Source organism: Babylonia areolata, chromosome 26 (assembly GCF_041734735.1).
Source record: "Babylonia areolata isolate BAREFJ2019XMU chromosome 26, ASM4173473v1, whole genome shotgun sequence".
Classification (NCBI taxonomy): Eukaryota; Metazoa; Mollusca; class Gastropoda; order Neogastropoda; family Buccinidae; genus Babylonia; species Babylonia areolata.
In genome coordinates, this window is record NC_134901.1 from 28704857 (window position 1) to 28722321 (window position 17465).

The following is a 17465-nucleotide window of genomic DNA, read 5'->3' on the forward strand; positions in this document are numbered from 1 at the left end:
CTGTTGGGGTTTTTTGTTTTTTTTGTTGTTGTTTTTATGCAGAGTTCAATATGCAGAGCCCCGTAATCACATTGAGGCCACCGCAACGTCCAGCATATATCCGCCATGTTGCACTTCACACCTACAGCACTGTGGACAGACATCCGCCATGTTGCACTTCACACCTACAGCACTGTGGACAGACATCCGCTATATTGCACTTCACACCTACAGCACTGTGGACAGACATCCGCCATGTTGCACTTCACACCTACAGCACTGTGGACAGACATCCGCTATATTGCACTTCACACCTTCAGCACTGTGGACAGACATCCGCTATATTGCACTTCACACTTACAGCACTATGGACAGACATCCGCTATATTGCACTTCACACCTACAGCACTGTGGACAGACATCCGCTATATTGCACTTCACACCTTCAGCACTGTGGACAGACATCCTCTATATTGCACTTCACACCTTCAGCACTGTGGACAGACATCCTCTATATTGCACTTCACACCTTCAGCACTGTGGACAGACATCCTCTATATTGCACTTCACACCTTCAGCACTGTGGACAGACATCCTCTATATTGCACTTCACACCTACAGCACTGTGGACAGACATCCGTCTTGTTGCATTTCACACCTACAGCACTGTGGACAGACATCCGTCTTGTTGCATTTCACACCTACAGCACTGTGGACAGACATCCGTCTTGTTGCATTTCACACCTACAGCACTGTGGACAGACATCCGTCTTGTTGCATTTCACACCTACAGCACTGTGGACAGACATCCGTCTTGTTGCATTTCACACCTACAGCACTGTGGACAGACATCCGTCTTGTTGCATTTCACACCTACAGCACTGTGGACAGACATCCGTCTTGTTGCATTTCACACCTACAGCACTGTGGACAGACATCCGTCTTGTTGCATTTCACACCTACAGCACTGTGGACAGACATCCGCCATGTTGCATTTCACACTTACAGCACTGTGGACAGACATCCGCCATGTTGCATTTCACACCTACAGCACTGTGGACAGACATCCGCCATGTTGCGCTTCACACTTACAGCACTATGGACAGACATCCGTCATGTTGCGCTTCACACTTACAGCACTATGGACAGACATCCGCCATGTTGCACTTCACACTTACAGCACTATGGACAGACATCCGTCATGTTGCGCTTCACACTTACAGCACTATGGACAGACATCCGTCTTGTTGCGCTTCACACTTACAGCACTATGGACAGACATCCGTCATGTTGCGCTTCACACTTACAGCACTATGGACAGACATCCGTCATGTTGCACTTCACACTTACAGCACTATGGACAGACATCCGTCATGTTGCACTTCACACCCACAAAGATGAGGATCGACAGACAAACTTCCACCCTGACCACCAAGATGGTTCCTGGCATCTGCCAATGAGAACAGCAGAAGATCACCAACAAAATCTGTCTGTCGGTCGGTCTGTCTGTCTCTGTCTCATTTTCTCTCATTATATAGATAGATAGATAGATAGATAGATATGTATATATCTGTCAGTCTGTCTCTTTGTGTATGTCTCTCTGGTAATTTGTCCGTCTCAATCTGTCTATCACCCCCCCCCCCTCTCTCTCTCTCTATCTCCCTTTCTCTCCCTCCGTCTTTCCCCCACCCCCTTATCTCTCTATCTCTAAGGCAATGGCAGCCGCATGATTCAACTCTTCCTCCACCAACCCCCTACCCCCACTTTCTCACCTCCCCCCTCCCCCTCCCACTTTCCTCCCACCTGTTTTCTTTCTTTCCTCCTACCCCCACCTCTTTCTCCGCCGTGCGCTCCGCACTGTCTGCCAATACTGATCACTGGCTTCGATTTTATCGATCTACGTACGTGTGCACGCCTTTGTTCGCAACCCCACAGTTCCTTGCTCCCAACGCCAGAGCAAGGCGGCCGCAGTTCTTTTTTTCGCTGAGCCTTCGGCAATCGTTCGGTAAACACACAGGGAGGAAAGCCAGTGCCTTCTGTTTAGGGGGTGTCCTAACAGCCTGAAGAAAAAGAATGTGTGCTCTTGCTATACATATCAGCTATTGACGAAGTGTGTGATTGTCACTTTAGTTAGATAAGTGCTTGTGTTTGTGGAGTTACGTGCTGTGGTGCTGGCGCGCGCGCGCGCTTGTGTGTGTGTGTGTGTGTGTGTGTGTGTGACTAATTGTGGTTTCATTGGAGATTAAGAAAAAAAAATTCTGAACAGTGAGCTGGAAATTTTCAGTGAACGTTTTAGAAGGTGTGTGGAAAAGTCAGCCCGCTTTGTTTACTGTTGGGGTGTCGGGTAAGTGTGATTGATGTGTTTTTGTGTACTCTCTTGTTGTTATTGTTGTTGGTTGGCTTGTTGTTGGTGGTGGTGGTGGTGGTGTTTCTTCTTCTCCTTCTTCTCCTCCTCCTCCTCCTCTTCTTCTTCTTCTTTTTCTTCTTCTTCTTCTTTCTTCTTCCCTCCTCCTCCTCCTCTATTCTTCTTCTTCTTCCTTCTTCTTCCCTCCTCCTCCTCCTCTATTCTTCTTCTTCTTCTTTCTTCTTCCCTCCTCCTCCTCTTCTTCTTCTTCCCTCCTCCTCCTCTTCCTCCTCTTCTTCTTCTGCTTTCTTCTTCCCTCCTCCTCCTCCTCTTCTTCTTCCCTCCTCCTCCTCTTCTTCTTCTTCCCTCCTCCTCCTCTTCTTCTTCTTCCCTCCTCCTCCTCCTCTCTTCTTCTTCCCTCCTCCTCCTCCTCTTCTTCTTCTTCCCTCCTCCTCCTCCCCTCCTCCTCTTCTTCTTCCTTCTTCTTCTTCTTCCCTCCTCCTCCTGTGGAGGTCACAGTTGTTTGTCGTTTGCATTTTTTGTCTTCCACTTTTCTTGCTCGTTCTCTTTGTTTTCTTTCGGCTTTCCTGTTTTAGTTTCAGTTTTATGTCCGCTGCTTCTTTTCCGTGGTGCGTTTCTGTTTAATCCATCTCATTCTTTCTCTCTTTCTGTGTGTGTGTCTGTCTCTCTCTCGTCTGTTCCTCTGTCTGTCCGCATGTCTGTCTGTCAGCGCGCGCACGCGTTTTGTGTGTGTGTGTGTGTGTGTGTGCTGTAGAGTCGGGGGTGGCGTGTCTGGAAGTGTACAATCGCGGAAAACGAAAACAACTTATTATTAATTCCACTTAATTCTATACAAAACTTCTTTCAGTAAGTTAATCCAGATAAACAGTCAACGCATAGAACTATTTGTGTGGTCACAAATTCAGGCAGTGTAAGAAATACTTTGCTACAGGTGCAAGCACGATAGCTGATAAACAGAAAGAAATCTTGACTAAAGTGAAGGTTATAGTCATACAGCAAACTGTCACACGAAGTTAAGCTTGAAATTCATGTTAACACTGAATAAAGGCAACTAACAAGTTGTTGTTATTTCACCACCCTTCTCTCCCCACCCCCACTCCCACACCCCCTCCCTCCTCCCTCTGTTGGAAGAGTCAACAACACACGGTTCACATCATTCACTCAATTAATCATTGACATGGAGTGAACTAGTCCCTTCTCTATTTTTATCCTTGTTGGAAGCACTGTTGACTTTTCATTTCCTGTGTCACTGACCTTACTTGGTGTTGGTTGATTGGCTGTGTGATTGGTCAGCGGTGTTACCTCCCTTCCCTGGCTTGTCCGCTTGTTCCCCCACTTGAAAGTCCGAGTGTAATATGAGTGAGTGAGTTTTTTTGTTATGTTATTGTGTGTGTGTGTGTGTGTGTGTGTGTGTGTGTGTGTGTGTGTGTGTGTGTGTGTGTGTGTGTCGGTGTGTGTGTGTGTGTGTGTGTGTGTCGGTGTGTGTGTGTGTGTGTACGTAAGTTCGAGTATAAGTGAGTTTTTTTTTGTTATGTGTGTGTGTGTTTGTCGGTGTCGGTGTGTGTGTGTGTGTGTGCTTGCACGCGGACGAGACACAACCAGATGAATTCGCCTGAACGTTGAGTAAGTTCACCCAGTGTCCCGTACATCGGACAAGGCATTAATGGAATTGGGAAAACGATCTGTCTCTCCATACATTAAATCATTAGGAGTTCTTATAATGGAGGGGAAGGGCAACTAGCCACCACCATGTTTATCTTCCAGCAGAAAGTGGACTGGCATTGTGGCATTGACCTTTCGACAGCATTCACTGCCGACACTTCACGAAAGGCTGGAGACCTGGCTGCCTTATTATCTGCACTCAGTTATCGCGATCTCTGAAGCAGTTGGTCAGTGATAGATCCTTTCCAGGTTATCAGCCACCAGGGTGGCACCAGGTACACACACGGGCTCACAGACCGCCACTGTTTGACCCCTCACTTTCTCCATGACTCTGTTGTTAGGTTATGGGAGGGGTGGCTTAGTGGGGACGCGTCCGTCTGGGAAGTGAGGGAATCTGTGCGCACGGGTTCGAATCCCCACACTCGGCAGTATTCCTCCTCCTACTCCTCCTTCGCTAGGCCTTAAGTAGTGGTCTGGACGCTAGTCATTCGGGTGAGACGATAAATTGGGGGAAGGGAGGGGGAGATGTTGGAGTGCGCGCGCGCGCGCGCGTGTGTGTGTGTGTGTGTGTGTTGGTGGGTGTTTCTAGTCCATTCTCTTCTGGAGACACACATTCCTCAACAGAACAACCACCTTTAAGCAGGCATGTGTTCAAGTTCGTCTTGGCGGCTTTGACAATCGTCTCAAGCAGTTCGATATCAGGCTTACATCGGGTGGTGTGTGAGTGAAGAATCAGTCTTTTCATCTTCATCACAGCCTCTCCACCCCACATACTTCGAAACGTTGCATGTATGTATGTATAGGGAGGTTGGGGTTTTCGAGTGCGCGCGCGCGCACACACACACACACACACACACACACACACACACACACAAACGCGCGCGCGCATACACACACACACACACACACACACACACACACACACACACACACACACACACACACGTACATACACATAACAACAACAACAACAACAAAACCCGAGTGGAAACACTGCCAGAGATTAACTCTTTCATGACGCTTTGAAAGCCAAGGACCTGCACGCACAGTAACACCGACAGAACAGTGAATGGTGGGCGGCCAACTTGGCTTTGTGCCGAAGATTGAAGCCGCCTTTTGTGATACAGTTAGTATGTCCTAGGACAGGAGACTACGCCACAGGTTTTCTTCTCTTTTTTTCTCTCTTTTTTTCTTTTGTTGTTGTTGTTGTTTGTTTGTTTGTTTGTTTGTTTGTTGTTGTTTTTTACACACCTACAGAAATGTCAGTTTCATAAACCTTTTCAGGAGAACGAACGAACGAACGAACGGAATTATATTTTTCTAGGGTATTGAGATAAGCACTTCTTTCTTTTTTTTTACCAGCCCAAGGGTACAAGAAAAAAGCGCGCGCGCGCGCGCGCTGACACGTCCCACTTGTCTTGATTCTAAGTCTTGGTTACAGTACCCAGAGTTGATAATGTTTGTGATCATTTCTTTTCCTATATTGATGTTAACTGTTAACGTTCTGGGTCTCTGCACTAAGGCTGCAGAGCACATTATGAATAAACATTGTTATCATCGTCATCATCATTATCATCACCAACATCATCATCATAATCATTACTATTAATGATGCCTTGTAATGAACAGAAGTGTAATTCATGATCATGATCATCATCATTATTATCATCAATCATGCCTCGTAATGAACACATATGTGCATACAGAGAGTGCTTAATTAAGAAAGCTGCGAGTCGGTGTCTTTTTCAACGTTTTATTAGATTTGCATTTTATGAAAGAGATATGTTCGTGCAACATTGCGTAATTTTGTCATCGTACTGAAGAATATGAAATTCGCCACAATCCGTGACGATGTAGTTAAGTGCCATGGACTTACGTGTTTATTTGTGTATGTGTGTGTGTGTGTGTGTGTGTATGTGTGTGCGCGCGCGCGCGTGTGTATGTGTGTGTGAGTGTGTGTATGTGTGTGAGTGTGTGCATGTGTGCGTGTCCATGCGCGCGTCTGTGTATGGTTGAAATTGACAGACAAAAGACATCATCAGACAATGGACCCATTCGAGTCCAGTTCACTTCCACAGCATCACAGTCATGGACGTCATAGCAACGTGAGTCTCTGTCTCCTTTGTCTTCTCAGTGTCGCGTCGTTGTGCTGCTGATGGTGGTGATGATGATGATGTACATCCTTCTGTGTGTGTGTGTGTGTGTGTGTGTGTGTGTGTGTGTGTGTGTGTGTGTGTGTGTGTGTGTGTGATGCTGCAATCTTGTGTGTGCGTTCTGTCTCTTACTATTCGTCTTCAATTTTCCCTCTTTCTTTTGTTCGTTATTATTGTTGTTCTTATTATCTAACTTTCTCTTCTTCTTTTTCCTGCTCTTTTGGTTTGGTGCTTCTCTGCTTCCATTTTTGGGTGGGGTTTTTTTTTGTTTTGTTTTTTTGTTGGTTCCTCCTTCCTTCCTTCCTTCCTTTCTGTTTTTCCGTCTTCTCTTTCTTCTTGCTCCTCTCACCTCTGTAGCGCTAGTATAATACCAAAACTACATCATAAGAAGAAGGAAACAGAAATTCTAAATTAATATTTGGCACTGTGCATCAGTGGCGCATACCTCCACCAACACAGGGGTTAATTCCCCTGTCTGACAAACGTCCTTGAATCTTTTAATTATCTTCCCTGAATCCAAATCGTGAGGAAAAGAAAAACACTGGATTTTGAACACCAAACAATAACGTGAGCAGAACGTAATGGATCGTTCCTAGAAACACGGTCGTCACTCACAAGTTCACAAAAGGGTTGTCTCTGGCCAAATTCCCCAGAAAAGTCAAACCGATTTTAATAGAAAAACAGATACACTTGCAGGCAGAAAATACAGGAGAAAATAATTTCAAGGGTGGCGCTACGCTGTGGCGACGCGCTCTCCGTTCCCCGGACGTCAGCAACCTGAATTTGACACAAAGAATTCTGTTGCGAGAAAAAGTAATACAATACAGTACAATACAATGCAATCAACGCAACGCAACGCAACGCAACGCAACGCAACACACTACACTACACTACACTACACTACAATACAATACAATACAATACAATACACAGTGAGTGAAAACATTACCCTGACTGAATTTGTGTTCAGCAACTGTCAGTCTTCTTCCCATTCTTCTTCTTCTTCTTCGTCTTCTTCTTCTTCTTCGTCTTCTTCTTCTTCGTCTTCTTCTTCTTCTTCGTCTTCTTCTTCTTCTTCGTCTTCTTCTTCTTCTTCGTCTTCTTCAATTGTTGATGCTGGTGCTGTAACATAATGATGGTAATGGTGAATAGAGAGAGTATTCGTGCGTCTGACTGTCTGTTTATCCCTCTCTGTCTGTCTGTCTGTTTATCCCTCTGTCTGTCTGTTTATCCCTCTGTCTGTCTGTTTATCCCTCTATCTGTCTGTTTATCCCTATGTCTGTCTGTCTGTTTATCCCTCTGTCTGTCTGTTTATCCCTCTGTCTGTCTATTTATCCCTCTGTCTGTCTATCCCTCTGTTTGTTTTTGTGTGCGCGCGAACAAAATAACACGACGATTAAGTGTTTTTTGTTTTTATCTGCGGTTTCATCACAGTTTATGTTTTAACACGGGAAAGTAATTTTGAATCAAGGACGAGGGCTTTGTTGGGTAAAGGATAAAATATATATATAAATTAAAAGAAAAGAAAAACAGCAAAAGCACAATGTTTCAAAAACAAAAACAAAAAAAATTAAACAGTCATGTACATGTGTGTTCGTGCGTGGTGTGTGTGTGTGTGTGTGTGTGTGTGTGTGTGTGTGTGTGTGTGTGTGTGTGTGTGTGTGTGTGTGTGTGTGTGGTGTGTGTGTGTGTGTGTGTGTGCGTGTATGTGCGTGCGCGCGCACGTGTGTGAGTGCGTGTGTGTGTTTTGTATATATGTGTGCGTGCAAATGCGCACGTGCACACAGGACGGGGTGTACATGTTCCTGAGGTTCCCCACCAACAACGGAACGACGGTGGGCGTGGTGCAACAGGCAGTGGTGCTGGCTCAGAGGGCCGTCACCAACTTGAGGGGACGCTTCGTCGGCATCGCCAGAAAGGTCAGTCAGTGCACGCTATCCTCCGCTGGGGGGCCTCGGGGCGGCGGCGGCGACGGCGCCAATAGATCCTTCCACTGATGTCTTGTCATCAGTGTGGGCTCTGACCGCTGGCTGTGGAGCAGACCCCGGCGTCTTAGGCTGGCTTGAGTTGTTGGGGATTTGTCGTTGTTATTATTATTAATATCATTGTTCTTGTTGTTGTTATTACTGTTTGCATATTATTATTAATGCTGTCGTTGTTGTTGTCGTCGTTGTTGTTCTTAGTATTATCAGAATTATCAGCATTATCATTATTGTTAGTATTATCAGTATTATCATCAGCATCATCTTTATTATTATTATTATCATTATTATTGTTGTTGTTAGTAGTATCAGTATTAGCAGCATTATCAGTATTGTTAGTACTATCAGTACTATCAGTATTATTGATATCATCGTCATCATCATCATCATCATTATTATTATTATTATCATCATCATCATCATCATCGTTGTTGTTGTTGTTTGTATTATCAGTATCATCATCATCATTATTATTATTATTATTATTATTATATTGTCGTTGTTGTTGTTATCATTAGTATCAGTATTATTAGCATTGTTGTTATTATTATCAGTATCATTAGCATTATCAATATTGTTAGTACTATCAGTATTATTAGCATCATCATCTTCTTCTTCATCGTTGTTATTGTTATCATTATTATCATTATTATTATCATCATCATTATTATCATTATTACTGATGTTATTGTTGCTGTTGTTATCGTTGTTGTTGCTGTCAGTATTATTAGTATCATCATCATCATTATCATCTTATTTGTATCAGTATTGTTGTTGTTGTTGGTAGTATTATTGGTATTAGTATTAATGTTGTTGTTAGTTTTATTAGTATTATCAGTATTGTTAGAAGTAGCCATCATCATCACAATCATCGTCATCATCATCAGCAGCAGCAGCATCATTAGGAATGATATGGATACTTATATAGCGCCTATCCTCAGTCAAGAGAGCAAGCTCTAAGCGCTTTACAAACACGGGGTCATTTGCACAACAGGCTGCCTACCCGGGTAGAGCCGATTGACGGCTGCCATTGGGCGCTCATCATTAGTTTCCAGTGTCATTCAATCATATTTCAGGCACGCACACATGCACACTCAGACAGACATGTAGCATTCTCATGATGATGATGATGATGGTGATGGCGATGATGATGATGATAATAATGGTGATGATGGTGATGATGATGATGATGATGGTGATGATGGTGATAATGATAATGATGGTGATGATGATGATGATGGTGATGATAATGATGATGATGGTGATGATGATGATGGTGATGGTGATGATAATGATGATGGTGGTGATGGTGATGATGGTGATGATAATGATATTGATGGTGATGATGATGATGATGATGGTGATGATAATGATGATGACGATGATGATGATGATGGTGATGATAATGATGATGGTGATGATGATGATGATGATGATGATGATGGTGATGATAATGATGATGATGGTGATGATGATGATGATGGTGATGATAATGATGATGATGATGATGATGATGGTGATGATAATGATGATGATGGTGATGATGATGATCACCAGACGTGGGACCTGACTCCATCTAAGTGGAAGGACGAGGCAGTGGTGGTGTTCTGGTTCCGAACCACCGACAACGCCCGCACCTTCTTCGTGTCGGACATGAGGATGAAGCAGCCAGACTTCCCGGCCCCGGCAGGACTCTGTGATGCCTGGGCTGTGGTCAGGGCCTACATCCCGTCTGACGAACTGGGTATTGGGCTGTGCTGGGCTGTGCTGTGCTGTGCTGGGCTGGGCTGGGCTGTGCTGTGCTGTGCTGGGCTGTGTTGGGTTGGGTTAGATCGTGGTGTATTGTGGTGTGACTGGTTGGGTTGGGTTGGGTTGGGTTGGGTTATATTTGGTTGTGCTGTGCTGTGCTGTGCTGTGCTGGTTTGGGTTGGGTTGGGTTGTGGTGTAGTGTGTTGTGGTGTGCTGTGGTGCGGTGCATTGCGATGTGTCGTGTCGTGTCGAGTCGAGTCGTGTAGTGTCAGTCGTGTCGCGTTGTGCTGCGTCGCGTCGCGTGGTGTCGTGTCCCGTCCTGTCGTGTCGCGTTCTGTTGCGCTGTGTTGTGTTGTGCTGTGTCGTATCGTGTCGTGTCGTATTGTGCTGTGCTCTGTGTGTGTGTGTGTGTGTGTGTGTGTGTGTGTGTGTGTGTGTGTGTGTGTGTCGCTGACAACAGTTTTTCCTCTTTGGGAGAAGATTGCTTCTTTTTTCTTTTGTTTTTTCAACGAAGAAAACAATTCCATTTCTGACAACTGTGTTTGGAAATGATACCTTTCTTGTTTTATAATCGTCAATAACCACGTTCTTCAGTATTGCAAATACGACAACCCAATGGTAGAAAACGAGTTTCAAAATCAATAATTCTTTATGTTTTAGTACACGCCCAATGATAAATCCGCATAAAGACTTCAGTGATTTGTATGTGTATATTGTCATTGTTATGCTTTCAACTGGGCCAACAGCAAAGTATGAGAAGTGGTTTTTGCATTGCAATGGGAAGTCATTTACAGCTCAGTCTTTTGATAAATCCGCATGAAGACTTCAGTGATTTGTATGTGTATATTGTCATTGTTATGCTTTCAACTGGGCCAACAGCAAAGTATGAGAAGTGGTTTTTGCATTGCAATGGGAAGTCATTTACAGCTCAGTCTTTTGTGAAGGACTATGATTCTTAATCTAGGAGGCAAGATTGCACAGGCTCGTAGTGCTGCAGCTTTCGGGGGTGGGTGGGGAGGGGGGAGGGCTAGCTGGCCTTTGGGAACCACCCCAAATCCGACTGTCCTAAAATCCTCTTGGCCGAGAGAGAGTGGGGGTGTAACTTGGGCAAGACACTCTCCACTGTAATCAAATTCTAGCCCAGATAGTCGTGGACAACAGTTGCCTCCTCTGCTGTTTTGAGGGTCATAGTCGGAGACGACTGCCTATTATACATGATATAAAATGTCATCGTGCAAAGTGGTATAAGTACTAATTGTACTTGTAACCCCCACCCCACCCCCACCCCACCCCCTCACTCCCCAGATCTGAACACCTTCATGCTGTCCGAGGCTCAGCTCAAGCGCCACACGCACTACGAGGACTACAAGGAGAAGTTCGCGTCCCGCTTCGCCAGCCTGCTGCTGGACTACAGGGCCCAACCCTTCGTGGTTCAGTCGGTGGGCGCCGAGATGCTGAGGAGGTACCACGTGTCACGTGACACCCTGGTCACCGTGCACCTCTTCAGAGACCCCGCGCACCTGGCACAGATCAAGAGAGACCGTGAGTGTGGGTTTAGGGGGAGGGATGGTGGGTAGAGGAGAAATCTTGAGTGTGTGGGGGAGGAGATAGTGTGTGGGGAGAGGGGGACGGGGGAGTGGTAGGGTGGGGAGGGGAGATCGTGTTTTGGGATGACATGCCACTCCTCTTCGAGTGCCTGGAACAGATCCTGCAAGTTTTCCGACGTATTGACCCTGGCTGTTCCCTGCTTCCATGCCTTTCTCAACTTCGTACTGCTCCTCTATCCAGTTTTCTTTGGCTGCCTTCATCTTCGTCCTGACTTCTCTGTTCACCTGTTGGTGCTTCGTCCTGGCTTCATTACTAGTTTCTTTGTTCTCGGTTCTCGCCGCTTGTCACACAGATCTAGGACCTCATTTGTCACCCATGGTTGGATCCTTTTTCGCTTTTTTCCCACAACTTGTTCAGCTGTTGTAGTTAGCACCTCTTTGATGTTGTTAGCAAGGGTGTCTACGTCGATGTCCATTAAGTTGACTGAACAGGGTATGGAAGAGCAACATCAGATTCCACACAGAATTCCTGCTCTACAAGTCACTGGTGGTCTCCATCCTCTTATATGGATGTGAGACATGGACACTGATGGCAGAAACAGAAAGAAGAATCCAAGCATTCGAAACCAAGTGCTTGAGGAGACTACTACACATCTCCTACAAGGAGCACAAGACCAATGACTATGTGCGGAACCTGAGAGGAACCTATGTTGGGCCCCAAGAACCACTGCTGGCGACTGTCAAACGACGGAAGATGGCATGGTTTGGTCACGTCATACGACATAGCACCCTCTCCAAAACCATCCTGCAAGGGACTGTAGAGGGAGGGCGCAGACGGGGGCGGCAGAGAAAGAGCTGGTCCGACAACGTCAAGGAATGGACCAAAATGACGATGCCAGATCTCCTCACGACAGCTGTCAACAGAACGGCGTAGCGAGCTATGACATCTTCCTCATGTACCCCCAACGACCCCAGCGGTCGAGGGAATGAGTGAGTGAGTGACCCTGGCTCGGAGCCGTCTGTCCAGCTCGTCCCACATGTGCTCAATTGGATTGAGATCTGGAGACAGTGAGGGCCATGGCAGCGTGTTAACGTTGTTGACAGCCAGGAAGGCCTGCGTATAACGTGCCGTATGCGGTCTGGCATTATCCTGAATGAAAATGGCGTGTGGGGCGGCCAAAAGTGGGCGAGCATGAAGCTGCAGGATATCAGCCACATAGCGCTGGGCGTTCAGAGCCCCGTCAATTCGCACCAGTTGACTACGTCCATTGTCACTGATGGCGCCCCACACCATCACCCCCCCACCACCCCGAGCACGTGCTTGGTCAACTGACGCAGTTTGCTGCATAGCGTTCGTTCATTCTTCGGAAGACTCATCGTCTCCTGTCTGATGTCGCAGAAGGAATTGTGATTTATCACTGAATAACACGTGGTTCAAGTGACAGGCTGGAGTCCAGAAGCGATGCTCGGTGGCGGTCAAAGTGGTGGCGCCTTGTGAGGACAGGTCGTCTGACCGGACGTCGAGCGTGCAGGCCAGCTGCGTGCAGCTGATTGCGGATGGTCTGGTCGGAGACATGTGGCACTCCATTCAGTGCTTGGACTGTGGATGAGGCTGAAAGGAAGCGGCTTCACAGATGTCGTAGGCGGATAAAGTGGTCCTGGGCTGCTGTCGTCAATCTTGGTCGTCCAGTGCGTTGTCTGTCTGCTGTGACACCAGTGGCTTCCAGTCCGGCTGGCCCACAGCTGACTGATGGTGCTTTGTGCCTCGTTGAAATGTGCGGCATCAGCTTGAGATTGTCCAGCCTGCAGTCGGCCAATGGCGTTGTTTCGTTGTGCTTGTCAGATGGGGCATTTTTGGCATTGGAATTTTTGCATTCAAATCCGATTCGACAGACTGCAGTTTTTTCTGAGTGTTATAGCCGTGGTGTGAGTAAACAGTTCACAGGCATTCCCAATCAAAAACATGTCTGCCAACTGAAGCACGCTCAAAAAATACAACGAGACAGTTTCACCATAGGCTTCACAATTTGCACGTGCAGCATGCTCTGCGTGTGCATGCCTGCTGCTTACAAGTCACTTGACAAGCGTAATCGTACTCAAGCCACACCCAACCCTTTTGCATAGTGCAGTGATAATATATTGCCCTCTGAAGATTGTTGCGTTTTTTTTATTTTTGTTGTTGTTATTTTTTGTTTGTTTGTTTTTTTGTTGTTTTTTTTTAACAGTATAGCTTGCATATGTTTCAGTACTTGCGTTTCTGATCTAGTACAGCTTTACCACCTCTCCCTGGCCTGCGTTCTTCTCCAACACACGCATGCTTGAAATCCCGCGTTACAGACGCAAGTCCCGTAGTTTCCGAACATTTGTACATCGATGTTTGGCCCTTGATTTTGGAAATCTCTATACCACAGAAGAACAGACACTGCTCCAGTATTAAATAGTTTAAGCCTAATCTTAAAACATACTTGTTCAAATAATATCTTAGTTTACTCTCCGCCCAAAACCGTCTTTGTATTAGTGTGTGTGTGTGTGTGTGTGCAGAGGGGTAGAGGACTGGGGCGACAGGAAATGTGTGTTTTGAGTGATGTAGTTGGGGGGTTTGTGGGTTTGTTGTTTTGTTTTGTTTTGTGTTTTTTTTGGGGGAAGGGAGGGGGCGAGTTGTTGGGGGCGGAGGTGGTTTTTTTATGCCTTCAGAGCTGCAGGATAAGCGCTATGTATAGAAACATTATTGTTATTAGATTATTCCTGTTTTCTGTTCTTGATATAAGGTATCTTGTTAGATACTTATGCCTTCAGAGCCGCAGGGTAAGCGCTATATATGGAAACATTATTGTTGTTGTTGTTGTTGTAATTGTTGTTGTACAAACACAGTCACATTTCTTTCTTCCTGTTTTTTCTCTGCTCCTTTTTTTTTCTAAAATTAATGTTGTTGTTTATTTGTTTTAAATGAGATTTATGGAGTGGGACGGGTTGTGTTATCAATTCTTCGCTTCGTGCATGGTGCAGCCATGCTCCACAAAGTACTGAACAGAACAGGTGTTCAACAGAACGGTGTGTTTTCAGCTCGCTGGCATGACATCATCACTCTGCAGAGAGAGATGGCTGACGACAACTGCTCTGTCTTCACCATCGACACCAGAGCCTGTCCCTGACTGGCTATGCTGGCAACCCAGGAAAAAAAAAGCTAGAAAAGAATGCACTGGTTCAATGCTAAGCTGATCACCCAATCGCTTTGACTTATTTCTTGCACTTGTTTGGACTGTCATGACTTGCATATACGATGCTGAGCATCTCAAGTGCTTTCTGAAGTGAAATGATTTATTTGCTGTCCATAATTATTCATGGATAGATAGTTTAATACAGTGTTGGAAAGTGAAACATTGTCAGCAGCAGCAGCAGATGCTGAAGATTTACTCGTCTGAAAAAATCACCCTCACGTTTTTGCATGATCCTTCTGCCAGACAAAAACTGCTCACACACACACACACACACACACACACACACACACACACACATCTCTTCTTAATATGCTCATGTTTATGTTTCATTGTGTCTTATAAACTTTAAGGTTTTATGACAATAAAAAGTATTCTATTCTATTCACACACACACACACATAGAGCAGTGAAAAATCCTTTTAAAATACTTTGGATCCACATCTGAGCCAAAACCTAATTGACTGGTCCTTGGCCCACAGTGATTCTACGGAACTTCAGGAAAACCTAGAATTTATTTTTCAGTAGTCCTGCTTTTAGACAAATCCCGAGTGAACACATTATCTTGGCACAGCTAATAAATCAGTTGTTCTGATGTTAAATTGGCTGCTCGATTTCCTTATCTATTTGTTTGTTTGTCGCTGGTTTTCGTTTTGGGGGGTTGAGGGATGAATGTTGCCATGGACATCTTGCATTGGAAGAAAAAGTCCTTTGCCTGTGATAAAAACATAAACATGATAGATCTAAACTGTGATCACCCGTATTCCTGACATTTAGCTATTGCTGTTGTTTCCTGTTGGAATCAACGCTGATGGATTGTGACAGGTGTCAGAATGTAATCCCAACAAAGGGAATACTGCTTCTCCGTTTTCCATTCTAACAAAATCGTTAATTTGATGATCATGTATGATGTTTACTTTTACATGTTTACTTTTTACAACATAAAACTTTCAATGTAATCCTACGCATTTTTAAAATGCGAGTGCTTGTGTGCGCTTTTTACTACGTAAAACTTTCAGTATAACTTGCAAATCACCTCTCAGTGAATAAACAATACACCAATCAGATGAAGTGATTTTATTTAAATGGAATTGCCATTAAGTACACAATAATGTGTGATACATAATTATTACTGCAGGTAAAATTACTAATATAAAAATTGTAATTGATACTAAGTGCATGTTGTCCAAAAACAATTTTGTGTATCATTGTTATCCGAACATATTACCAACAATTTCCTGTTAGAATTATCAAGATCTGAATATTGATTTTTACAGTCTCTCTGGGTGAAAATGGGTGAAAAAAATTTCTTTTTATTATCTACACCAGATTACCCATTTCTTGGTGTGTTTTTTCAGTAGAAATCAACATGTTTTAATTTGGTGCCAGGCATGAATTGTAAACCTTTGGTTAAGAAAATTGTCTTATGTAATAGTCATAACTCACCATTCTGTAATTTATGCGTTTCAAGTGTTCTTTTGTCCTTATTGTTAACATGTGGATAGAACGCTGCACTTTGATAATTTTATGGAATTAAAAAAAAAAAATTATCAATGTACTGTTTCAATATCACACTTTCTCTGACTACTGCGACAGCTTCTTATAACTTGTTTTACCTTTGTTGTGATTATTAGTTTATGCTTCAGAATGACTCCGTGTTTTATGTCCTTATAACAGATATTTTTACTGTTGGGTAATTCAGCACAAATTTCAACTTCTGATTTGTCAAAATAACAAATAAAGTTGTGTTGTCTACACACTCAAGTGCAACCTGCTCAGAAATATGGATTTTATATCAGTTTAGTGACATTTGATATACAATAGTTTGCCTTGTCATCAATCAAGTTTTGTAATGTACTGGTCACAGATGACTAAAAAGCTCTGGTTACAAATCTTGTCAGAGATTGGGTCACTATGTACATGGGCTTCACTTTAAATAGGAGTCTGTATTCTCTTTACGACCTTCGATGATGTATACCAAAGCTTGGACAACCTGTCTGCGGGTATGGATTGAGTCCAAATCTGCTTGAACAATTTCAAGACAAGTCTCTCATTCTTCTGTGTTAGTGTGCTGCAACTTTCATAATCATTCACTCATGAACAAGTGGGCCGTATGACCATTTTTATCCAGTTATGCAGGCATCCATTCTCCTTTTCCAAGGGTGGGCATGCTGGGTATACTTGTGTTTGTGTAACTAAGTTGGCATAAACAATCAAAACACTGAACTGGATTTCCATGACAGACAGACACGTAGTTGATCTGAATGTACATAAACATGAAACAGATTAAGGCACTTGTTTTGACAAGCATGTATGCATGTACACTGGCCTGCGAGATCAGAAAAAAATTCAACCCTTTACCAGCCTGGCACTGCTACTGGGACTGAACCAAGGACTTTCAAAGTACAACTGTCAAACCACTCAGTTGTCATGTTCATTGGGGTTGTCACTATCTGCCAGCATGTGGCTGAGTTTGGATTGTACCTGACATGATCCACTGCCAGACACACCTGGTGCCTCAGCCCTCAAGCCCACATGATGCAAGTGAGCAGTGTTAAATTGCATGAAGAGTGCTGAAATTGTTTCAGACACTGGGTTAGTTATAGCGGTCAACACTAAGAACTTGATGACTGAAATGACACTGACAAGGCTGGCAAAAACACTTGTTCGTTTATGACAAATATATGGTTTTACAAATATGAAAGTGAAACTTTAGCCAGTAAAACGTGTTGGTAAAGAACTGTGTATTCTGCAATGCCTCAGACCTGGTTACAGGTGGGAGAGATGGATGAGGAAACAATAGTTTTCTGCCA

General features: G+C 44.3%; 1 protein-coding gene across 3 annotated transcripts; it reads left to right on the plus strand.

The window, feature by feature from the left end:
• Positions 1–1932: 1932 nt before the first annotated feature.
• Positions 1933–15679, plus strand: LOC143300617 (uncharacterized). 3 transcript variants are annotated; one of them, XM_076614413.1, is made up of 6 exons: positions 1933–1984; positions 6032–6111; positions 7947–8078; positions 9699–9885; positions 11196–11432; positions 14501–15679. In XM_076614413.1, exons 2-6 carry the CDS (start codon positions 6052–6054, stop codon positions 14587–14589), a joined length of 705 nt encoding a protein of 234 aa, XP_076470528.1. In that variant the 5' UTR covers positions 1933–1984; positions 6032–6051; the 3' UTR covers positions 14590–15679. The 3 variants fall into 3 exon arrangements, with proteins under 3 accessions (XP_076470528.1, XP_076470526.1, XP_076470527.1); XM_076614411.1 differs by lacking the exon at positions 1933–1984 and adding an exon at positions 1992–2323; XM_076614412.1 differs by lacking the exon at positions 1933–1984 and adding an exon at positions 2031–2089.
• Positions 15680–17465: the final 1786 nt, after the last annotated feature.

Coding starts and splice junctions, on each gene's coding strand:
- LOC143300617 (XM_076614413.1), top strand. CDS start 6,052: ATGGACCCATTCGAGTCCAGTTCACTTCCACAGCATCACAGTCATGGA. Junction 8,079..9,698: donor TCGTCGGCATCGCCAGAAAG/GTCAGTCAGTGC, acceptor GATGATCACCAG/ACGTGGGACCTGACTCCATC. Junction 11,433..14,500: donor GGCACAGATCAAGAGAGACC/GTGAGTGTGGGT, acceptor GTGTGTTTTCAG/CTCGCTGGCATGACATCATC.